The sequence below is a fragment of the Oncorhynchus nerka genome, linkage group LG15 (assembly GCF_034236695.1).
Source record: "Oncorhynchus nerka isolate Pitt River linkage group LG15, Oner_Uvic_2.0, whole genome shotgun sequence".
NCBI lineage: Eukaryota > Metazoa > Chordata > Actinopteri > Salmoniformes > Salmonidae > Oncorhynchus > Oncorhynchus nerka.
The window spans coordinates 22,813,394-22,839,597 of NC_088410.1; the positions used below are offsets into that span (position 1 = coordinate 22,813,394).

A 26,204-nucleotide genomic window follows, 5' to 3' on the forward strand; every position below is an offset into this window, starting at 1 on the left:
AGGCAGAATAATTATGTGGATATATTGAAGCAACATCTCAAGACCTCAGTCAGGAAGTTAAAGCTTGGTCGCAAATGGGTCTTCCAAATGGACAATGACCCCAAGCATACTTACAAAGTTGTGGCAAAAGTGCTTAAGGAGAACAAAGTCAAGGTATTGGAGTGGCCATCACAAAGCCCTGACCTCCATCCTATAGAACATTTGTGGGCAGAACTGAAAAGGCGTGTGGGAGCAAGGAGGCCTACAAATCTGACTCAGTCACAGCAGCTCTGCCTGGAGAAATGGCCCAAAATGTACCCAGCTTATTGTGGAAAGCTTGTGGAAGGCGACCTGAAACGTTTGACCCAAGTTTTAAACAATTTAAAGGTAGTGCTACCAAATACTAATATAGTGCATGTAAACTTCTGACCCACTGGGAATGTGATGAAAGCTGAAATAAATCACTCTACTATTATTCTGACATTTCACATTCTTTAAATAAAGTGGTGATCCTAACTGACCTAAGACAGAATTTTTACTAGGATTAAATGTCAGGAATTGTGAAAAATGGAGTTTAAATGTATTTGGCAAAGGTGTATGTAAACGTCTGACTTCAACTGTATACGAACCATTTGGTCTGAATAACTTGAGTTGATTGATATTAATTGTCCTTCAACTGACAGTTCGTTACTTAATTACTTTAACTGAAAGTTAGTTACTTGAGTCCAGTTTGTCAATCAATATCTAATCAAAAGCTGGTCCTCTGTTAACTGAATTATATTTGTCCTACTGCACATAATTGTCCTATACACATGTGTGAAATGTATATGTGTTTTTTTCCCCAACTCCCCCTGAGACACTCAGAGAGACACCTATCAGAGATGGAGGTCACAGCCAATGATCACCCTGGAGCAACTAGGGTTAAGTGCCTTGCTCACGGCCACATGAACAGATGTTTCACCTTGTCGGCTCTGGGATTAGAACTAGTAACGTTTTGGTTACGGGACCTACGCCCTAACCACTAGGCTGCCAGCCATCCTTGATAGCTTGTTGCTCAGCCTTAGTCATGACTCAGCATAGATTAACATCTTTCGCAAAGAGAGTTAGGATTGAATTGGTATCAACCACTACTACTACTAAAAAGCTACTAAAATTTCTAGAAGGCCAAGTGTGAGTTCAGTCCACTGATGTTCCAGTTCACCCAGGAGACAGACAGACAGGAGGCAGGCAGGCAAACAGGCAGTAGGCAGACAGACAGACAGGGAGGCAGGCAGACAGACAGACAGACAGACAGGCAGGAGGCAGACAGACAGATAGACAGGAGGCAGGCAGACAGACAGATAGACAGGAGGCAGGCAGACAGACATTCAGGAGGCAGGCAAACAGACAGACAGGCAGGAGGTAGACAGACTAACAGGCAGACAGGCAGGACAGTGGCAATAGACTGTATAAGTGAGTACACTGACCTAGTGAGTTCACAGTCAATTATTTTATGGTGGGAGACCATGGTTAACACCCAGGCTACACTAGTGTGTGTGTGTGCAGAAGAGGATTAAACACTCAGGCTACAGTCTAATAAACAGTAATGTGTCTCGCTCTGATGATGTCATGACTGACCGCTGTACGAGTATGGGGGGTTGAGAGAGAGAGAGGGAAAGAGAAAAAGAGAATACACTAAATCAAATCGAAGTTTATTGGTTGCGTACAGATTTGAATACTAGTGAATAAGGAAATAAAGATTCGGACTCTCGTTAAGGACACATCAAAAGTATTCAAAGATTATACAAAGGCCACATAAAGATATTGAAAACATTGTTTGCTTTCACGGAGGTTTTATTAACACATCTGGAATGGTCTCTCCACAGGTTTCTGGTAGAAGTGTGTTTGACAGTGGCGCCACCTAGTGGGTTTTCCTCTCACTACACCGTACACAATAAGAGCTCAGAGTTGGTATAAATAATTTCACAGGTATTGTTTCAAAGGATTTAGACAACTGTCAGAGGTTAAAGGTCAACCTCTATTTGATTTTTAAGCTGATGACCTTGACATCTCCGTCAACCATGATGTGTTTGTACTTGCAGTCGCCAAGGCGATTGGGGAAGTCCATCATGTGACCGTCTGGCAGCTTGATGTAGAACTGCTCATTGGTGAAGTTGAGGACCAGCTGGACGGAGGGATGAGAGAGAGAGAGAGAGAGAGAGAGAGAGAGAGAGAGAAAGAGAGAGAGAGAGAGAGAAATGTTTAGAATCTCATTTACCAGCCATGTGTCTTGTAGTCTGCAGTCTGTAGCAATCAGGCATGGGAGGCTAGAATCTTTATAATGATCCACTGCTTCATTTCTGTAGACTTTATTTGAATGGCTCCTGGTTAATGACTTATTTGTAATGATTCAATTCAACAGTTAGGCAGGCTTACACTGGCTTCCTAGTGAGACAAATCTATGAGCCATTGAGATGACTAAACTATAAAACCTGTATCTCCTCTATCAGATGTACTTATACAATAGATGCAGTTATAATCACCAGTGTAGACTAACTGTGGACTCTATAACTGTTACATATTATATTTGCAGTTAGAGTCAACAGACTGTGTGACCAGACTGACCTATGACCAAATGTTAGACTGGTGATTATTACCTTATCACACACACACACACACACACACACACACACACACACACACACACACACACACACACACACACACAGCTTGAACTGCTCTCCATCCTGGAAGGGGAAGTGACCTTCCTTGAGTTCGTCTCCCCAGCTTCCTCCAGACAGAGAGTTACACACGATGTGTCCGTGGTTGAAACGAGGGTTGAAGTGGAGGGCGTAGTTGTCACTGTCGTGGCCGATGTTGATGGTGAAACTATGGGGGGTATATTTAGAGAGAGTGAGAGAAAGAGAGGGAGAGATGGAGGAGGGGGGAGATCAAATAAAATGAAACAGGAAATGAGGTATGATAATTCAGTCCAAAAAAAGTAACACAATAAGTTCTCCATGAGCGTGGTTTGTTTTTGCTTAGCCAAATTGAATTGAAACCATGTCAATAACCATGACAACCTTTTGGTATGTATATTGTGGGCTGCAAAGGCCCCCAATGTGACATCCGGGGCTACAAACACCGAAACCAGTAGTTGAAACCAGTAGTTGAAACCAGTAGTTGAAACCAATAGTTGAAACCAATAGTTGAAACCAGTAGTTGAAACCAATAGTTGAAACCAATAGTTGAAACCAGTAGTTGAAACCAGTAGTTGAAACCAGTAGTTGAAACCAATAGTTGAAACCAATAGTTGAAACCAATAGTTGAAACCAATAGTTGAAACCAGTATTTGAAACCAATAGTTGAAGCCAATAGATGAAACCAATAGTTGAAACCAATAGTTGAAACCAGTAGTTGAAACCAATAGTTGAAACCAGTAGTTGAAACCAATAGTTGAAACCAATAGTTGAAACCAATAATTGAAACCAATAGTTGAAACCAATAGTGACTTGTATGTGCACTGTTTGCAGTGTTTCCCATATACACTTGGTGGGCTGCGAAATACCCGAAAAGTACAATCAGGGCTACAAGCACCAAAACATTTAATTGAAACCAAGAGTGTCAGGGTTCTGCTAAATCTTGGGAGTGAGAAGTGAGTGAGGCACTAGGAGTGTCTCTAGGACTAATGCTAGGGGAAACACTGTGTTAGGTTTGGGTTGAAAGGTGAAGTGTCAGGATCTTACTTAGAGGCTCCAGACTTGGTTTTCCCTGTGAATGTCATCTCCTGACCCTGCTTGAAGGACATGTTTTCCACACGGAACGTCTAGGAAGGAGAAATTAGACAACTAAGGGGTTAACAAATGGGATAAATGCACAGTAATAAGCGTCTTACTGCACTGAGCTCATAGAAAACAGTTACCTTGTGAAATGAACAGTACAAATAGCAGAGACTAAGAGTAAATGAGAAGTGGGGAAAATAAATCTCATTGGTCTGCAGAGTTTGGTTCCCATAACAGGGATAATGTTCATCTAGGCCCAGTTGATATGACGATGGAGTTGACATGACGATGGAGTTGACATGACGATGGCGCAATGAACCTTTAGTTGATCATCCTTAAGTGTCAATGACATCAGTATGAACGTTGTATGACCTTTGTGTTTTTGAAAACGTTGTTATCCATAACTGGCATGTACTACTGCATAAACATTACAGCTCAGGAGGCTGCTGAGGGGAGGACATCTCATAATTACGGCTGGAATGGAGTGAATGGAAAAGTATCAAACAGGTGGAAAACCATAATGAGTTCCATACCACTCCATTCATTCAGTTCCAGTCATTACTATGAGCCCGTCCTCCCCAATTAAGATGCCACCAGCCACCTGTGTTTTCCAGATTCGTATCAGCATGTCTATGGTGCACATGGAACCACGGTAACAGAACCTATGGTCAGGTTATCTTGTTCAGTGTTAATGATCAACCTTATTGGGGTAGTGAGTGAAACACCCATGGGTAATAAAACCATATCCGGGTCCCAGATCTGTTTGTACTAGACGACTCCTACGGTCATTGTCACGCCATGTTTGCACAATCATATCTGGGATCAGTCATAAAATACCGAACACAGGGTCATAAAAGCAGCAAAACAGGACCTAAACGTTGTTTGAATGCTGTTTGACCGTTGAGATGGTCAGGAAGTGGTCACAAGGAGACAGTAAAGTCATAAATGGTTTACAACACTGAGACTAAAAAATAGAGGATGAAACTGGTGATTCAAAGACGAGCTGTCTGTACTACAATCTGTGGTGTGTGTGTGTGTGTGTGTGTGTGTGTGTGACACTGCATCGTCAATGATGCTATTGAGATTGACATAATACCTCCTTCAAACAATCATTGGTTGGATGTAATAAATGGAAGTCATTGTGTCCCTCTGTATCAGTGGGTCAATGTCCCTGGTATCACATGGTAATAGTCACGTAGAAGATATGGTAGTTAGACCCTATACCTGGGCCGCACCTTGGAACACTGCATCACCTGTCTCTATATCTCAGATCAATAATGACGTTAATCATCAAACAGGTGGAGTCTCCAGTCAATTCTCAAAAACTCCGTAATTCGTTGGGGATAGAATCCATTGACGTTGTACATTTCTTGTGGTTCAAAGCAACAAAGTTAGACACATTTATATTGTGACACAGAATATTTCTAGACTGCTGAACTATTGGGTATCCTACGGTCTACAACCCTAATCTAGCTCACCTGATTCTAATAATGAGCTGGTTTATAAGCTGAATCAGGTTAGTTACAACTGGGATTGGAGTGAAAACCTACAGGAGGGTAGCTCTCCAGGAACAGAGTTGGAGTGAACCTACAGGAGGGTAGCTCTCCAGGAACTGAGTTGGAGTAGAAACCTGCAGGAGGGTAGCTCTCCAGGAACAGCGTTGGAGTAGAAACCTACAGGAGGGTAGCTCTCAGGAACAGGGTTGGAGTGAAAACGTACAGGAGGGTAGCTCTCCAGGAACAGAGTTGGAGTGAAAACCTACAGGAGGGTAGCTCTCCAGGAACAGAGTTGGAGTGAAAACCTACAGGAGGGTAGCTCTCCAGGAACTGAGTTGGAGTAGAAACCTACAGGAGGGTAGCTCTCCAGGAACAGCGTTGGAGTAGAAACCTACAGGAGGGTAGCTCTCCAGGAACAGGGTTGGAGTGAAAACGTACAGGAGGGTAGCTCTCCAGGAACAGGGTTGGAGTTAAAACCTACAGGAGGGTAGCTCTCCAGGAACAGGGTTGGAGTGAAAACCTACAGGAGGGTAGCTCTCCAGGAACAGGGTTGGAGTGAAAACCTACAGGAGGGTAGCTCTCCAGGAACAGGGTTGGAGTTAAAACCTACAGGAGGGTAGCTCTCCAGGAACAGGGTTGGAGTGAAAACCTACAGGAGGGTAGCTCTCCAGGAATAGGGTTGGAGTGAAAACCTACTGGAGGGTAGCTCTCCAGGAACAGGGTTGGAGTGAAAACCTACAGGAGGGTAGCTCTCCAGGAACAGGGTTGGAGTGAAAACCTACAGGAGGGTAGCTCTCCAGGAACAGGGTTGGAGTAGAAACCTACAGGAGGGTAGCTCTCCAGGAACAGGGTTGGAGTAGAAACCTACAGGAGGGTAGCTCTCCAGGAACAGGGTTGGAGTAGAAACCTACAGGAGGGTAGCTCTCCAGGAACAGGGTTGGAGAGCCCTGATCTAAAGGCTGTAGAATATACAGGTGTCATCCTCTTACTTTTTACAACCCTGAATCCAACTAATCTCCAGACTCACCACTCACAGTAATTCAATGTACATCAAGATAAGGAACACTATTGCAAAAGACCACAAAGAACCACATATGGATTTTATGGACTGCCCCTGTAGTAGAATAAATCATATCGGCAATGAAAGTCATTTAATCACAGACTCATATTAAATTCCTGTTGTCTCAAGGTTATGTGTACTGTGATAATAATAATCATGATAACACAGTATCAAAGCAAAACATACATTTCAGGAGCTGCACACACACTTTACCAGCTAACTAACTCCCTGTCCCTCTACCTTGTATTGATTTGCCTTTGAAAGGGAGGTGTTTAAACAATGTATCTGATATGCTGTAGTGTGTAGATAGTTTGAAAGCAGAGAAAGTTGATAAAAGAATAGTTCTGAATGAATTACAGTCATACATACCATCTTGGCGGACTTCTCAATGAAATCTGAGCAGAAAAAGCCTGAAAAGTGACAAAGTTTTCATTTTACAGTCTGGTATTGTATAAAGGGCAGGGTTTAGAATTTTGTACTAGCCAATAAGAGAAGGAGTTGTAAAAGTGGTGACCAATCAGGGCCAATAATATCACCAGCCTACATTTCCAACCACGCAATAGAAGGAAGCCATTTGGGACATATTTCTCAACAGGGGGGCATGCTCTATCTATTTGATTTTTCATTCTTTCTCGTTTCATTCTTCTCCCTTTCAGACTGTAGTAGGGTGTTTCTGAGTCTTACACAACAAAACTGGACATTTTAGTGATTAATTTGATCCTTTCGAGGACAGTCAATGTAGGTGTCCATCCACTGTATTTTGACCAATGAAACTGCGATCTAGTGGTAAATATAGTTACTACACACATTACTTACCTTACAGTATTTTAATATTTGCTGTAAGGCGTTTCTATAATCGTGCACACACTATATTACGTGTGCATATGACACATTGAAAGAGAGTCAAAACTCTAAGAGAAAAATGTATTGATTTTCTGTTCCAGTGAAATAATTCCATTCTGTGTTGAACACCTGTCAACGTTCAAGAACGGAGGGTAGCCAATCCTGTTTCTGTATTTAACATAGGGGCGGGCCACACTCATATAGGCTATCTAAAGCTAACCTTCTATGTACACTGCTACTTCTGGTATGTTGAATTTATATGTTTACTTAACAGTACTAATACAACATGAATTGCTACGTAAGGAACGTTTGAGCCTAATTTAAACCTTAAGCAGTTGCTGTACACAATTGTTGCATGCATTGCATCATAATATGTTGGTGTCAGTAGCAAGCTTGATTTGTGAGCTAATGTTAGCTTAGCTATGTTATGCTAGCCGTTTGCAATTGAATTACTTTTTCTGAAGGTTTGGGGAGATGGCGTCGTTGGCAGCAATAGAGCCAGGGCTAAGCCCGGGGACATTACCGAAAGAGGAATCCGTAGTACCAGTTTCTATATTCGCACCGGACTGTGGGGATGACCTGTCAGGGGCAGAGTGCTTCGAAGACGGAGAGAATGTAAACGGCGAGTCCGAGGATCATTTAGACTTTACTAGCAAGGTAGGCCCTGCTCTCGACTCAGCTAAAGCTAGCTACATGGCATATGCATGCGTGGATTTCAATTTTATATCAGCTTTAACAAAAATATGTTGCTATTTTTTTATGAAAATGACAATTTTATAATGACATTTAATTTGGTTTGAAGTATGACCGGACATGTATCTTTTCGAGTGACCAGTACCCACCAAAACATGCAATGGTGAATGAATGACACGTATATAGGTGCCACTCTGTGTAGACACAACAGTTGGCGAAACAACCAAAGATGATTTGACCAGATTTAGGCCTGGGCAACTCCAGTCCTCAGGGGCCTGATTTGGTGCCACACTTTTCTCCTCCATCCCTAGCAAACACAGCTGATTTAAACGAATTGTATTCTAAACTGAAGACTATTATTAGTTGATTATTGGAGTCAGGCGTGTTAGCTGGGGGGCAAAACTGACACCAATCAGGCCTGAAACCTATATTTATCTTGCAAATATAATTGATTTCAAATAATAAAGTGTGGATTAAACATCCGTATGTTCATAATTGCATGAATCATCATGCATGTGCACATTTACACCCTGGTCAGGCTGCCAGAAACTAGGCTACGTCATTGTAACGTCAACAAACGACCCAGGCCTAGCTTCTAGCTACTTGCTTCAATATTTGCATGCTGTCTGTCTGGCCGTTCTTACTGTGTTTTGTTATTGTTATTCTGCCCTGTCCTCTACTGGACATAAACTGTAATGTTATGTTTTTTTATTTACGTTGTAAATTTAGATGTATCACAGAGTCCAGTTTACAATAAAATGTTATTGTAAACACTTATCTAAGTTTCTGTCAATTATCAAACAACCATAACACCAGTGAATGAACCTAAACATATATTTTCTCTCTTTCCTAGCTGACTCTGGTCAGCCCCACAGGAGAACAGTATGACTCGTTACTACGGCAACTCCGAGAGAGGATGGATGAAGGATGTGGGGAGACCATTTATGTGGTGGGAGTGGGCTCAGGTGAGAAGGGATAACCTACTTTCCTACCTTTATTTTCGGGCCATATACCTAAACCACACAACAGAACACATGGTGCTCATGTGTAAACATCTCCAATAAACACAGATCAATGGTGACCCCCTTACAGAACACAGACCTGATGTCCCAGATCAGTTGTGCTTTTTGGCAGTTGTTTAAACACAAACAGATCTGGGACCAGTCAGGCTGGTCCCAGATCGCAGGTTGACTAGGCTACTCGTGCGCAGGTTGACTAGGCTACTCGTGCGCAGGTTGACTAGGCTACTCGTGCGCAGGTTGACTAGGCTACTCGTGCGCAGGTTGACTAGGCTACTCGTGGCCTTTGAGTTGGCTACTCGGGATTGAGTTGGCCTGGGGTTAGTTGGCCTGGGGTTAGTTGGCCTGGGGTTAGTTGGCCTGGGGTTAGTTTAGAACCTACATGCAGTTCAACACAGAGCGGGTGCATCAGTTGTCACAATATAAGAGGTATTTTCGGATGGTAGAATGTATTATAAGTAACAACAACAAAAAATGTTTTAATGGTTTTCTTTACTGATTCATGCTACATTTGGATCGGTCTGGAGTCCGCTGAGCGATGTACTTGTATCTTAAACACTTGAATTGGGAACCGTGCATATCGGTGTATGTAACATCCTTAGCCAGTTAAGTCTGAGAAACACTAGCTAACTTGTTTATCCCGATTTAACCCTTTAATGGTCAGTTGGCAAAACGTCAAGCCTCCAACTTCTCAGCTTCTGCTCCATTGTTCCTTTCATTTGCCCAAACTTGAATGGAACTACTATAGTTACATTACCTGATGTAAACTGGGAATGCAGTCAAGTACCCTGTAATTAAGGCCTTATGTCTGGGTAAAGACACAGCAGGGCGTTCTCAGAGTAATTAAGGCCTTATGTCTGGGTAAAGACACAGCATGGCGTTCTCAGAGTAATTAAGGCCTTATGTCTGGGTAAAGACACAGCAGGGCGTTCTCAGAGTAATTAAGGCCTTATGTCTGGGTAAAGACACAGCAGGGCGTTCTCAGAGTAATTAAGGCCTTATGTCTGGGTAAAGACACAGCAGGGCGTTCTCAGAGTAATTAAGGCCTTATGTCTGGGTAAAGACACAGCAGGGCGTTCTCAGAGTAATTAAGGCCTTATGTCTGGGTAAAGACACAGCAGGGCGTTCTCAGAGTAATGGGCAGTGTGGTTAGTGTGACTTTCTATCTCCTTACATCCACCCTCTCTCCTGCTCCCCCCCTCCCCCCGTTTCTTCATCAGACGGAGGTGACTATGGTCTGGACGAGGGGGACATGGAGGCGTCAGTGGCCACCGTTCAGTCCCTGTGTGAGCAGATAGAGGCAGACATGATCCTGCTGAGAGAACGTAGCGATGCAGGGGGGAAAGTACGAGACTACCTCATCCGCCGACGGGTCGGAGAGGAGGACTTCCTGGAAGTGAGGTGAGGAGGGGGGGGGGGGGACAGACATTCGTCAATTTATTATTAGGTCTCAGAGGGAGAATAAGTTGGTTTGATTTCAGGACCAGTGTTCTGCAACATTTGGTGTTGCACATAACAGCTCTCTGTCCTTTAACTTCTCTCTCCCCTTCCCATACAGGGTGGCGGTGGTGGGTAACGTGGATGCCGGTAAGAGCACCCTGCTGGGGGTGTTGACCCACGGAGAGCTGGACAACGGCAGGGGGTTCGCCAGGCAGAAACTCTTCCGACACAAACACGAGATGGAGAGCGGCAGGACCAGCAGTGTGGGGAATGACATCCTGGGCTTCGACCAGGAGGGACATGTAAGATAATGACTTGGGGTTGACTTAGGAGTCTCTAAGGACATTTAAGTTAGATAGGGATGACATAGGCAGGAGACGGAGAGTGACAGGACCAGCAGTATTCAAAACGTAAACAAAGCTGACTTAGAGCCTGGTCCATTTTGACCCTAGCGTGTTGTCCAGCACTCTGATTTAAACCAACCTCTCTCGGTCTCTGCTCCTAGGTGGTGAATAAGCCAGATAATCACGGGGGCAGTCTGGACTGGACTAAGATCTGTGAGAGGTCCTCTAAGGTCATCACCTTCATAGATCTGGCCGGCCACGAGAAGTACCTGAAAACCACTGTGTTTGGAATGACCGGACACCTACCAGACTTCTGTATGCTCATGGTGAGAGACGGGGGTGGTGTGTTTGTGTTTTCACCACACATGGTCAGTTGCTTATCACCAGACATGTACTGTGTCAGTCACTTTGCTCATCCTCTTTCTTTCGCTCACTCTTCTACATCTCTCTCCTTCCTTTCCTCTCTCTAGGTGGGCAGTAATGCAGGTATTGTAGGGATGACCAAGGAGCATCTAGGTTTGGCTCTAGCCCTGAATGTACCAGTCTTTGTAGTGGTCACCAAGATAGACATGTGTCCAGCCAACATCCTAGCAGGTGAGAGATGGACTGTGGAACATGGCCCTGTTCAAATCATTAAAACATGATAATCGTAGTGAAATGTAACTTTTTTTTTTTTTTACGGCGACACCAGTTCCTCCCCGTTAGTCTGTTTGGTTAACAAATGAACACACACAATGTGTGTTAATAATTGTGTGTGTATTTCCCAGAGACACTGCATCTGTTACAGAGGTTACTGAAGTCCCCAGGATGTAGAAAGATCCCCGTACTGGTTCAAAACAAAGATGACGTTATCGTCACTGCATCCAACTTCAGCTCAGAGAGGTAAATAGCAGTGAATTAACAGTTTCCTTGTGGTTTTGGTCCTTTTCCTCATTTCATCTGAACAGTTTGTGTGTAAGATGGCGCCGACAGGCACGGCAGCTCTGCTTCTAGCTCCTAAGCAAATTTGCAGTATTTTTGTTGGGGTGTGTGTTATTTCTTACGTTATTGGCCCAGAACGTTTGTTGTATTATTACATACAGCCAGACAACTTTTGGCCATCAGAGCGGCGATAACTCACCAGGGACCCAATCAGAGCGGCGATAACTCACCAGGGACCCAAACAGAGCGGCGATAACTCACCAGGGACCCAAACAGAGCGGCGATAACTCACCAGGGACCCAATCAGAGCGGCGATAACTCACCAGGGAAACAGAGCGCTCTGCTCCAATACACCACAGAGCAGGCTCTGCTCACCAGGGCAGAGGCTCTGGGTTCAATCACCGACTCTGCTCCAAAACACCGAGGGCAGAGGCTCTGCTCCAAAACAGACCGGGCGAGGCTCTGCTCAGGGACCAATCAGAGCTCTGCTCCATAACTCACCAGGGACCCAATCAGAGGGCAGAGGCTCTGCCAGGGCCACAATCAGAGGCTCTGCTCCAACTCACCGGGCAGGGACTGCTCAATCAGAGGCTCTGCTCCAAACGCCACCAGGGCTCTGCTCACAATCAGAGGGCTCTGCTCACAAAACGCCACCGGGCAGAGGCTCTGCAATCCAAAGGAGACTTTTCTGAATGGCATCCTTTGTTTGCAACCCGCAAGGCAACTGAATGTATCCCAGAGGCTCTGCTCTAATACACCACCGGGCAGAGGCTCTGCTCTAATACACCACCGGGCAGAGGCTCTGCTCCAAAACACCACCGGGCAGAGGCTCTGCTCCAAAACACCACCGGGCAGAGGCTCTGCTCCAAAACACCACCGGGCAGAGGCTCTGCTCCAAAACGCCACCGGGCAGAGGCTCTGCTCCAAAACACCACCGGGCAGAGGCTCTGCTCCAATACACCACCGGGCAGAGGCTCTGCTCCAAAACACCACCGGGCAGAAGAGGTGTTTGGAGTGGACTTGTATATTCCAACACGGGAGGCGTGCACCATCCACCGACTCCGAGTATATTACTCGCTAATGTTCAGTCCTTGGACAATAAAGTAGATGAGCTCAGGGACTGCTAATGTTCAGTCCCTGGACAATAAAGTAGATGAGCTCAGGGACTGTTCAATGTTCAGTCCCTGGACAATAAAGTAGATGAGCTCAGGGACTGTATATTACTCGCTAATGTTCAGTCCCTGGACAATAAAGTAGATGAGCTCAGGGACGGTAACATACTCTGTTTCACGGAATCATGGCTCTCCAGATATACTGTCCCGGTCCATACAGTCAGCTGGGTTCTCAGTACATCGCACAGACGGGAATAAGGAACTCTCCTGGAAGAAGGAAGGCCGAGGTATATGTTTCATGAGGAAGAGGTGAGGGCCCTGGCGGAGTGGTGCTAGGGAAATCACCTCAACAAAACAAAGGAGCTGATCGTGGTCTTCAGGAGACGGGGAGCACTGGAAGGTGAAAAGCTCTCCCTGCTCTCTGTCCTTGGTTCCTTAGCGTACTCATCACTGACAATATGAAATGGTCCACCCACACAGATAGTGTGGTGAAGGCAGCGTAACAGCACCTCTTCAAACATAGGAAGCTGAAGAAATTTGGCTTCACCCCCTAAGAACCTCACAGCTGCACTGCCCACAACCGCAGAGCTCTCCATAGGGTGGTGCGGTCTGGCCAAAGCGTCACCGGGGAACCACTGCCTGCAACCGCAGAGCTCTCCATAGGGTGGTGCGGTCTGGCCAACGCGTCACCGGGGAACCACTGCCTGCAACCGCAGAGCTCTCCATAGGGTGGTGCGGTCTGGGGAACCACTGCCTGCAACCGCAGAGCTCTCCATAGGGTGGTGCGGTCTGGGGAACCACTGCCTGCAACCGCAGAGCTCTCCATAGGGTGGTGCGGTCTGGGGAACCACTGCCTGCAACCGCAGAGCTCTCCATAAGGTGGTGCGGTCTGCCCAACGCGTCACCGGGGAACCACTGCCTGCAACCGCAGAGCTCTCCATAGGGTGGTGCGGTCTGCCCAACGCGTCACCGGGGAACCACTGCCTGCAACCGCAGAGCTCTCCATAAGGTGGTGCGGTCTGCCCAACGCGTCACCGGGGAACCACAGTCTGCAACCGCAGAGCTCTCCATAGGGTGGTGCGGTCTGCCCAACGTGTCACCGGGGAACCACTGCCTGCAACCGCAGAGCTCTCCATAGGGTTGTGCAGTCTGCCCAACGCCTCACCGGGGAACCACTGCCTGCTCTCAGGACACCTACACCACCCGACGTCACAGGAAGGCCAAAAAGATCTTCCCTGAACTTAGTCACTGTCACTAGCTGGCCACCACCCGGTTACTCAACCCTGCACCTTAGAGGCTGCTGCCCTATACACATAGACATGGAATCACTAGTCATGTTAGTGTTAATATACTGTATTCTAGTCAATGCCACTCTGACATTGCTCATCCTAATATTTATATATTTCTTAATTCCATTCTTTTATTTTGAGGTTTGTGTGTAATGTTGTGAATTGTTAGATATTACTGCACTGTTGGAGCTAGGAACACAAGCATTTAGTTAGATACTACTGTACTGTTGGCGCTGGGAACACAAGCATTTAGTTAGATACTACTGCACTGTTGGCGCTAGGAACACAAGCATTTAGTTAGATACTACTGCACTGTTGGCGCTAGGAACACAAGCATTTAGTTAGATACTACTGCACTGTTGGCGCTGGGAACACAAGCATTTAGTTAGATACTACTGTACTGTTGGCGCTGGGAACACAAGCATTTAGTTAGATACTACTGCACTGTTGGCGCTAGGAACACAAGCATTTAGTTAGATACTACTGCACTGTTGGCGCTAGGAACACAAGCATTTAGTTAGATATTACTGTACTGTTGGAGCTAGGAACACAAGCATTTAGTTAGATACTACTGCACTGTTGGCGCTAGGAACACAAGCATTTAGTTAGATACTACTGCACTGTTGGCGCTAGGAACACAAGCATTTAGTTAGATACTACTGCACTGTTGGCGCTAGGAACACAAGCATTTAGTTAGATACTACTGCACTGTTGGCGCTAGGAACACAAGCATTTAGTTAGATACTACTGCACTGTTGGCGCTAGGAACACAAGCATTTAGTTTTAGAGATACTACTGCACTGTTGGCGCTAGGAACACAAGCATTTAGTTAGATACTACTGCACTGTTGGCGCTAGAAACACAAGCATTTAGTTAGATACTACTGCACTGTTGGCGCTAGGAACACAAGCATTTAGTTAGATACTACTGCACTGTTGGCGCTAGGAACACAAGCATTTAGTTAGATACTACTGCACTGTTGGCGCTAGGAACACAAGCATTTAGTTAGATACTACTGCACTGTTGGAGCTAGGAACACAAGCATTTAGTTAGATACTACTGCACTGTTGGCGCTAGGAACACAAGCATTTAGTTAGATACTACTGCACTGTTGGAGCTAGGAACACAAGCATTTAGTTAGATACTACTGCACTGTTGGAGCTAGGAACACAAGCATTTAGTTAGATACTACTGCACTGTTGGCGCTAGGAACACAAGCATTTAGTTAGATACTACTGCACTGTTGGCGCTAGAACACAAGCATTTAGTTAGATACTACTGCACTGTTGGCGCTAGGAACACAAGCATTTAGTTAGATACTACTGCACTGTTGGAGCTAGGAACACAAGCATTTAGTTAGATACTACTGCACTGTTGGCGCTGGGAACACAAGCATTTAGTTAGATACTACTGCACTGTTGGAGCTAGGAACACAAGCATTTAGTTAGATACTACTGCACTGTTGGCGCTGGGAACACAAGCATTTAGTTAGATACTACTGCACTGTTGGCGCTGGGAACACAAGCATTTCGCTACACCCGCAATAACATCTGCTCATTTTTTTTGTATGTGACCAATAACATTTGAATTGATTTATGGGTAACGTATGTTGCCTTAATCCTCCACTCTTTCCCTCTGTCTTTCTTTCCTTTCTCTTCTCCCTCCTCCCCTCTCTCTCTGCGTCTCTCCCCCTAGGATGTGTCCAATCTTCCAGGTCTCTAATGTAACAGGAGATAATATGGATCTTCTGAAGATGTTCCTCAACCTACTGTCTTCTAAAACCTCCTATAGAGAAGATGAGCCTGCCGAGTTCCAGATCGATGACACCTACTCAGTACCGGTTAGTACACACCACACACACAACCATCAGCACCACACACACACACACTATTAATTGAACAAGCTGTGTTGTATTGACGTGTCCTATCTGTCCTCAGGGTGTGGGCACAGTAGTATCCGGCACTACGTTACGTGGATTGATACGACTGAATGACACGCTGCTGCTCGGCCCAGACCCCCTGGGCAGTTTCCTCTCCATCGCTGTCAAATCTATCCACCGCAAGAGGATGCCTGTCAAAGAGGTCCGGGGGGGACAGACCGCCTCCTTCGCGCTCAAAAAGGTCTGTTTTTACGCGTCTGATTGTAAGGCTACAACCACACAGAGACACAATAACACAGATGAAGTCGTACATGCGTTCATAAATTGTCTGCTTTTGTGTCAAAAGATCAGCTCAAGTCAGCAACTTTCAAATAAGTTGCAGATGTAAAAAGATGGACCTTTTTTGTTTCTCTCCAGAAAATTCTCTGTCCATAATCCATCAATGGATGACTCCCATTGGGAAAAAAACATCCTCAATCAGCACATTTCTGACAGTCTGTCCCAATGTTTCTCTCCTCCCCCCCTGGCCCCTTTTTCACCCCTCTCCCTCTTTCTTCTCCTCCAGATCAAGCGTTCCTCCATCAGGAAGGGGATGGTGATGATCTCTCCCAGACTAACACCTCAGGCTACCTGGGAGTTCATGGCTGAGATACTGGTCCTGCACCACCCCACCACCATATCCCCACGATACCAGGCTATGGGTGAGCGGCTTTCAAACGTGTGGGTGTGTTCATGGTTGCTTGTATACTGTGGCGATGCTCAATTTAGCATTAAAGTTTCAGCTATATTCATATTAGGTCTTTGCCTCTCCTATAATCACACACAAATGGGACACGTCCAGAGTTGCTATGCCACTGGTATGTCAATTGTTATTTTTCTGACTTTCTCTCCCTCAGTGCACTGTGGCAGCATCAGACAGACAGCCACCATTCTGACCATGAACAGAGACTGTCTACGTGCCGGGACAAGGCCTCAGTCCACTTCAGATTCATCAAGACCCCAGAGTACCTCCACACAGACCAGAGACTGGTGTTCAGAGAGGGACGCACCAAGGCTGTGGGCACCATTACCAAGGTATGGGGTTATAACTAGTTGTAAGGGGTTATGAATGGTCATACGTTTTTGTAAAAGGTCATGGAGCATTAAACCCCCTTAGAAACATTTCACAATGTTACAATAATTCACTGTCTCTTCACCAGCTTTGTCGTGTGTGTGTGTGTGTGGTCAAGTGTTATGAAGGGCTTATCCCTTTATTCTAAAGCGTCCCAGACTACCTCCTAACTAACTCCACCTGTACGTGTGTCTCTCCAGCTGCTCCAGTCAGTCACCAAGGCCCAGCAGGCCAAGATGCAGTCCACTAAGAAGGGCACTACGTCAGCCAATGAGGAGGCAGGATCTGCACCGCGGCCTGACAGCCCCAGTGCAGGACAGCTACCGGTGAGCTACTGGGGTAGGGAGGGGCTTAGACTGAACAACTGGTGAAGAAAGGGACTACCCTGCGTTCATAACCGAGTGGGAAGGTGGTATTTACCACATAGGACTGGGAAAAATCCACTTGAATGCCCCTCCTACTGGTTATTACTAGTGGAGAAACTCATCTATCATCCCTGAGCTCTGACTTCTCCCACATGCTGACCTCTGATGTCACCTACTAAGGAAATTACCTATAACAGCATTTTTGGCAGTTAAATGCAACAACAAAACATTATTTATATACTATTTTTATCTATTAATATGTTTTTTTAATATGACTTGGTTTACAAGCAAGATTATGGTGGATGCAGCTTGTTGGCCATTAGCCAATCAGCTTTTCTCAACAAGTTCAAAGCACGTGAATGCATCCAACTGGTATTTACGACTTCACAACTGGCAATGAACGCCTTCCCACTTGGTTATGAATGCAGCATTAGACATGAAGGAGGGGCTTAGACAGAACACTTGTGTACAGCCACGACACAGGACAGCTACTGCTCAGCTACCGGGAGGCCGAGGCTTAGAAACAACACCTGGAGGAGGGAGGGTCTTGGACAGAGATGTAATGAGTAGAGCTGACATGATTCCCAATTCTACATGACAGACAATCATCTGTTCTACACAAACTATTTCTAACTAAGGGAGGGGGTTAGAGAACATCCTGAAGTAAGAGGTCAAATAATGACTTGCTAGAAGAGTAGGAGGAAAGTTCAACTCTGCATTGTGTGTTGAGTGACTGAATGGTGTGTGTGTGCAGACCTGCCAACATACAGCATTCTCTGTCCATGTAAGAGGTCTGAGTTAATAGTACACAGAAATGAATGGGGGCCTGAATTTTATTTTTTAAATTTTAAATAAAAAATACATCCACTGAGTGAATCTAACATCCTGGTTCTCAAGCTGCACCACACAGACATGTACGGAGTTTGTGTCAATGGACATGGAGATTAATACTTCATTATTGGATGTACAGTTGAAGTCAGAAGTTTACATACACTTAGGTTGGAGTCATTAACTTGTTTTTCAACCACTCCACAAATTCCTTGTTAACAAACTATAGTTAAGGCAAGTCGATTAGGATATCTACTTTGCATGACACAATTCTTCCAACAACTGTTTACAGACCGATTATTTCACTTAATCACAATTCCAGTGGGGCAGAAGTTTACATACACTAAGTTGACTGTGCCTTTAAACAGCTTGGAGAATTCCAGAAAATGATGTCATGGCTTTAGAAGCTTCTGATAGGCTAATTGACATCATTTGAGTCAATTGGAGGTGTATCTGTGGATGTATTTCAAGGCCTACCTTCAAACTCAGTGCCTCTTTGCTTGACATCATTGGAAAATCAAAAGAAATCTGCCAAGACCACAATGGTTTTTTTTTTGTAGACCTCCACAAGTCTGGTTCATCCTTGGGAGCAATTTCCAAACTGAAGGTACCATGTTCATCTGTACAAACAATTGTACGCAAGTATAAACACCATGGGACCACGCAGCCGTCATACCGCTCAGGATGGAGAAGTGTTCTGTCTCCTAGAGATGAACGTACTTTGGTGTGAAAAGTGCAAATCAATCCCAGAACAACAGCAAAGGGCCTTGCGAAGATGCTGGAGGAAACGGGTACAAAAGTATCTATATCTACAGTAAAATGATTCCTATATCGACATAACCTGAAAGGGCGCTCAGCAAGGAAGAAGCCACTACTCCAAAACCGCCATTAAAAAAAGCCAGACTACGGTTTGCAACTGCACATGGGGACAAAGATCGTACTTTTTGGAGAAATATCCTCTGATCTGTTGAAACAAAAATCTAACTGTTTGGCCATAATGACCATCGTTATGATTGTAGGAAAAAGGGGGAGGCTTGCAAGCCGAAGAACACCATCCCAACCGTGAAGCACGGAAGTGGCAGCATCATGTTGTGAGGGTGCTTTGCTAAAATATGGCCTGGTGCACTTCAGAAAATAGATGGCATCATGAGGTAGGACAATTATGTGGATACTTGGAAGCAACATCTCAAGACATCAGTCAGGAAGTTGAAGCTTGGTCGCAAATGGGTCTTCCAAATGGACATTGACCCCAAGCATACTTCCGGTTGTGGCAAAATGGCTTAAGGACAACAAAGTCAAGGTATTGGAGTGGCCATCACAAAGCCCTGACCTCAATCCTATAGAAAATTTTTGGGCAGAACTGAAAAAGCATATGCAAGCAAGGAGGCCTACAAACCTGACTCAGTTACACCAGCTCTGTCAGGAGAAATGGGCCAAAATTCACCCAACTTATGGTGGGATGCTTGTGGAAGGCTACGTTTAACCCAAGTTAAACAATTTAAAGGCAACGCTACCAAATACTAATTGAGTGTATGTAAACTTCTGACCTACCGGAAGAGTGATGAAAGAAATAAAAGCTGAAATAAATCATTCTCTACTACTATTATTCTGACATTTCACATTCTTAAAATGAAGTGTTGATCCTAACTGACCTAAGACGGGGAATTTTTACTAGGATTAAATGTCAGGAATTGTGAAACTGAGTTTAAATGTGTTTGGCTAAGGTGTATGTAATCTTCGGACTTCTTCAACTGTAGCTATCCTGTGTCTGCCCCTCCTGCTTTTCTGGCTGTACGTAAACACAGACCAATCCCTTTTTCGTCTCCGTGTGTTGTGGAAAGGTAACCACTAATTGTTTCAAGCTAACGTTAGCGAACATAAGATGGACATTCAGTGGGTTCTAATGTGCCAGCAGTTCACTCGCATTTGTTAGTGAAATAAATTCAATGCAAATATGAAAAATAACTGGTCGCATTTGGGCGAGTGTGATATACATTTAATTCTGCATCCCAGTAGTTGTATTTTCCATGTAACATTACGAGGATCACGCAACCTGATAGACTAACATGCTAACCACACTTGCGGTATGGTTTTATTTACACATGTTATTCAATCATTGCACCCATGCTGCTCGCACCGCCATCGAGCTTCTGCATTGCCAAGCGCTAAAATAAGTTCTCCTCCCGATCTCCTCATTGGTTTATAGAAGCAGGTACCCACGTGCCATCTCCTCATTGGTTATACTCACGTGGGTGATTGAAAGACGAACTGTGTTGCCGGTCGGTGTAGTAATACTATGAAAGTTTAGATGCCAATCCCCATATAAGTTCAAAGTTGAATAAGCCTGGAAGGAGTAGAGATGACTAGAAACGCTTCGGTTGACTGTTTTATGTGTGGATTAATTGTCGGAGTAGAGGACCTTGTGCATTTCAGGTAAAATAACAACTCAATGTTTATATCCCAGGACAAATTAGCAAGGGCTAGCTAAATTTCAATAAATATTTGTTTTTCGACCTGTCCCCAAATTCATATAATTGGTTTGGCGTTTGTTTTGATATTTCAACCTGAGTTTGGTGTGGGGGGACAAAATTGTTTTGCTCGTGTCCGGTTTGGGTATGGTGTAACTAATCATGATCCACGTCACAAAAAGGTCTCTCAGTACAGATCAAATGTATTTATATCGCCCTTCGTACATCAGCTGATATCTCAAAGTGCTGTACAGAAACCCAGCCTAAAACCCCAAACAGCAAGCAATGCAGGTGTAGAAGCACGGTGGCTAGGAAAAACTCCCTAGAAAGGCCAGAACCTAGGAAGAAACCTAGAGCGGAACCAGGCTATGAGGGGTGGCCAGTCCTCTTCTGGCTGTGCCGGTTGGAGATTATAACAGAACATGGCCAAGATGTTCAAATGTTCATAAATGACCAGCATGGTCAAATAATAATAATCATAATAATAATCACAGAAGTTATCGAGGGTGCAGCAAGTCAGCACCTCAGGAGTAAATGTCAGTTGGCTTTTCATAGCCGATCATTAAGTCTCTCTACCACTCCTGCTCTCTCTAGAGAGTTGAAAACAGCAGGTCTGGGACAGGTAGCACGTCCAGTGAACAGGTCAGGGTTCCATAGCCGCAGGCAGAACAGTTGAAACTGGAGCAGCAGCATGGCCAGGTGGACTGGGGACAGCAAGGAGTCCTCATGCCAGGTAGTCCTGAGGCATGGTCCTAGGGCTCAGGTCCTCCGAGAGAGAGAAAGAGCGAATTAGAGAGAGTATACTTAAATTCACACAGGACACTGGATAAGACAGAAGTACTCCAGATATAACAAACTGACCCTAGCCCCCCGACACATAAACTACTGCAGCATAAATACTAGAGGCTGAGACAGGAGGGGTCAGGAGACACTGTGGCCCCATTCGATGATGCCCCCCAGACAGGGCTAGACAGGAAAGATATAACCCCACCCACTTTGCCAAAGCACAGCTCCCACAGACATGCTGAGTGCCCTTGTTACCAAGAAGGTTTCAATGATTGCCAGAGGAACTGTTTGCCACAGAGAAGTCTACCCTAATGCCCTGCTGCGTAAGGCTAAATCTGCTAGCTACCAGGCAAATCTGTCTAGGAAATTACTTCCCGAACAGATTTGTTCTCACTCGCTGTTTCCTATCGTAGATTTTCTGTTTTTAATATGGAGAACATGTTTATTTCATGCTCTGCTTCAAACTCTTTTTTTTTTTTCATATCAGTTTATATTTTTTTTATTGCGGATGAGACATTTGTACATTTTGTACCTAAACTACTCCAAGAATAATGGCCCTTTTGTGTTCTTTCTAATTAGATATTGTTAGTGACTTTTACCATGTGTGTAAATGGAATGCTGTCAAGAGTATTCCAAACTTTTTATAGACTTGATGTGGTACAATTCTATACTTGCGATCAGACTCACAAACAGCGGGGGGTGTAACCCCAATTTGGCGCGTGCATATGGTACTCTAAAATATGCTGTGCCCGTATGGTACTCTAAAATATGCTGTGCCCGTATGGTACTCTAAAATATGCTGTGCCCGTATGGTACTCTAAAATATGCTGTGCCCGTATGGTACTCTAAAATATGCTGTGCCCGTACGGTACTCTAAAAGTTGGACAGGTTGGTGTGTGTGTCGTACCAGCAGCTTTCTTCTTTCCCAATATGCTGGCTAATCTCTCTCCGATGCCCCTCCATCTCCTTTCACTCTTTCTTTATCCCGTGTTTTTATGATTGTTCATCACCCGGTCTTTCACAATCCCTCTTTTCAAAATGTCCTCCCTTTCCTTGACCCTCACACTCGTCTGCCAATATCCCTCTCTGCCGCTCTCAATTTTCATTCCACTTACCGGTACATCTTTTTTCCTCCTCATCCCACTTTCGTTCACTCTTCTCCTCCATTATTGTCGGCCCCATCACTCGTCCTTTCATCTTTCCTGGCCTCCGTCCATTAAACTTGTCTCCCCGTCCCCTCCTTAACACTTTCCCCATCCGTCACTCTTTCGTTCTCCTTCTCTCTCTCCCTCGTCTATCTGGTTGTCTGTCTGCGTCAGACAGTGGGGGAGGAGGAGACACTATGTAAAGACGGCAACAAAGAGAACCAGGTAAACGGAACGAGGGAAGGAAACGCCAGTGCCGTTTGTCTTAAATAAGTACTGCCATGACTTCCATTTATCCCAACACTAAAGAGTGTTTTCCTGTGCAGCATGAACTTTGACTTCTAAAAGTACTGAAAAGGTTATTTACTTGAATGAAAACATTAATGACGTTTAGGCCTGAACTGATGTTGTGTAATAAAAAAACAAGCTAAATTTAATTTTCAATGAGTATTTTTCATTTTTTAAAGTAAAAAGGTATCTAAAAGTTAGAGGTGGTCATAAATTGTGTGCTTGGCTTAACATTTACTAACACTTGTTCTGTTGTGACTGTTCTCCTCCAGCCCAAGTCAGGAGGTGGAGGCAGGAGGAGAGGGGGTCAGAGACACCGAGGAAAAGCCCTGAACAGCACAGCCTCACCAACATCACAACAACACACACCAGCTGCAGCAGGAGTGGGCACCACTGCCTAACCCCCCCCACCACCATCTCCTCTCCTTCCTCTCTCGCTACTCTCGTCTACATCCACTCTTCTATATCTCCTCCTCTACATCTTGTTTTGTAATCATTCTTGTTCCAATTAGGGGAGAAGGAATGAATGTAGCAAAGAAAAGGAGGACGAGAAGTGAAACATGCATTAATCCTAAATGACACAGCTTAACATGTCCATCCTAGTTAGATCACCATTACAGAGTAGTTCTAGAACCTGGTTAAATGTCACTATGGCAACTAACGACTGAACTGGCTCCTGGAAAATAGCAGAAAGAAGCAGTTGACTCAATCTAACAGACACGGTGTAGTAATAGAAACGAACAAGGTTTTATTACAGATTCATTATGTAGACAGGAAACAAATGGTGTTCAGGCACTGAGATCTGTTGTCTTAAGGGTTCGTCATCCAGTCTGAATCTGGAGTCAGTCATTATTAATCTAACAGGAAATAAATGGTGTCGTTGACAAGGTTTTAGATGAAATTTAACAGACCGGACATGGCATAGGAGTCAAGGTTTAGATTTGTTATTCCATTGGTCATTTAGACAGGAGAGGAATAGTGTCCTCCAAGGTCTCCACTCAATCTAATAGAACAGGATGGGTGTAGTTCAGACACGGGATAGTCCTACCTATCCAACCCCAAGGACAATGTTCACTAGGCTCATACACTGCCATCTGACTATACATAAAACAGTGGTTCTGAAACATTTGGATCAGGACTCACTGTAGGTCCATGTTTTGTTCTATTTTTGCCCTGGTTGTATTTTAATAGGAAAAACAACTAATTTGGGCCTTGGAAAAGCTGGTGTAGAAAAGCTGTCATTTAGATGTGTGCCTTTAGATGTCTGCCACAAAAAGAGCATTGAGTGGAAACTATGAAAGCTGTGTTTTTAAATAGTGGGTTTTGGTCTTGGAGAAATGAAGTGAGCTACATTGTTCAAATGGGTGAAAAGTTCGTTCAAAGTTCTGTCCACCTTTTGCAGTCAGAAATGTTGACGCGTGCTGAAAAACACACACCGCATATCTGTTCTATAATTAATTTCAATAGATTTGGGAATCGTTGCTCCGCTACCCTTGTAGCGTGTTCTGTATTGGATTATTTATTTGGCTTTCATAGATGAAAGGGTTTGGAAAATCCAAGAAGGCTAATACGGCTTAAAAGTATTTCAGGAGGATTTAGAAGTTTTCCATGTTATCCTCCATACCCTCTCAAGGACATTTGTTTGAGCCCAAAAACGCAGGCGGAATAGTAGTTTTAAGATTTGTTGTTTTATTCAGTTTCTTGTCATGCACACCTATAAGATTTGTTGGCGGAACTAGGGGTTTTGGGATTGAAGATTTTACGTTAATCCATTTCCATACTTGATAAGATTCAAATGTATTTTTTCTAAGCTTTGATATGGTTTTATCAGGTAGTGTGAGCATTTTGATTTTGGGTTTGGATTGGGACAGGTTTCAGTGGTGGAAGGCTTGGATTGGTTGTTACCACCAGGCAGAAGTTACACTTTAGTACAAATCTAGGATCAGTTTATCCAATGTCGTGGTAATTTCCTGTATTACTAAATGATGAATTACAAACCACACACCAGTCAGTTATACTTAAATGTCATCTTTTAATAATATGAGCTTCACCATAGCCCTGTGACTCTCAGATCAATTCAGTGTTTATAAATGAATTCTCTGAGAGTGTCAACATAATGGCAACAGATCTTTTATAGCAAAGATCCACCCCCTAGTCGACATGATAAACCACAGATCATAAGAACTTCACAAAGGGCCTTTTACTTACAAAAAGGAGTATCCCATAGCCAGATAGCATTAGCTATAAATTATAGTTCAGTTTGGTCTCTTAGACAAGGACAAGGTTCTTATTCTCGTTCTTGGTACTTCCTAGTACCAAAACATTACCTCATCCAATGGCATATATCTATTGTCAATTATAGATACTCTCATCTCAAATACATCCCCTCCTGGACAAGCTCACAGAGGAGAGTGAGCCTCTAGGTCATATACTAGGTCAAGAGAAGGGCAACATCAGAGGGGTAATACAATGGTTCCAGACACTGCCATACTCCTCCCCCCAATGGGAAAAGGAGGGAGTGATTGGAGTACAGACATAGTGGAGCCCTTCACATGGTTTAGGAATAGTTAGACACATTCAAATATGAAGACAATCCTGACCTCTCCTCTCTCTGGGCCCCAAGTGACTATCTCACATAAGCATATTCTGAAAGTAAATAAAACATATTTATGAATGTTACCTAACTAATTCTGATTCAGCTACGACACCAACCACAGATGTTATCCTTTAGTATTAGAGGGGGAAACAACTGACCTTAGATCCGGTCTAAAGGTAACCTCATTTTATTTCTTATTCTCTGCTTATATGAAGGATGTTGATCTCAATACATTCAACAGCCATTTTATTTTTTTTAGCTAATATTAGTGTATACATTTCTTTTTGAATGGACCGAGTGACACATTTTTGTGTCTGCATCTTATGTACAAAAATGAAAGTTGCGCCGAAAGAAAAAGAAGGCCTTTAACTTAACACAGTGGTGCCAGTTTGTTGTAAATCCTTTTAAATAAAGATGTTTCAGAGTATCAACATGTTGTGGTCATATTTTGTCAATACTGGGTGTACCATCTGGCTGCCAGCACTTCTATAAGGGGCCAGTTCACATTTCAGATGCTAGTGCTGATCTAGGATCAGGTCTCCACCTTTCCATGTAATCTTAATGATTGTGCTCTAAAAGGCAAACAGGTCGTAGATCAGCACTCTTGCTCTAAGCTTTATGAATACGGGTAGAGGTCTAGGCTGAGGCCTTGGTTTAGAGAGAACACTGAGGGAGCTGTAAGGTTGAGGGACGAGGCCTACTTTTCCTTTTATAGGTGAAACGAGGACCGAGAAACCACTGACTTCAGTTGTGAGTTTTGCAGGTGTCGAGGTACACTGCA

At 44.3% G+C, this 26,204-nt stretch overlaps 1 protein-coding gene and 1 pseudogene across 1 annotated transcript; one reads left to right on the top strand and one right to left on the bottom strand.

The window, feature by feature from the left end:
- Positions 1–1,649: 1,649 nt before the first annotated feature.
- On the bottom strand, positions 1,650–6,747 carry LOC115126113 (galectin-2-like). Its single transcript, XM_065001305.1, has 4 exons — positions 6,666–6,747; positions 3,705–3,784; positions 2,682–2,847; positions 1,650–2,143 (listed from the first exon to the last, which is right to left on the bottom strand). Exons 1-4 carry the CDS (start codon positions 6,666–6,668, stop codon positions 1,997–1,999), a joined length of 396 nt encoding a protein of 131 aa, XP_064857377.1. The 5' UTR covers positions 6,669–6,747; the 3' UTR covers positions 1,650–1,996.
- Positions 6,748–7,229: 482 nt separating this feature from the next.
- On the top strand, positions 7,230–25,850 carry LOC115126112 (GTP-binding protein 1-like; annotated as a pseudogene).
- Positions 25,851–26,204: the final 354 nt, after the last annotated feature.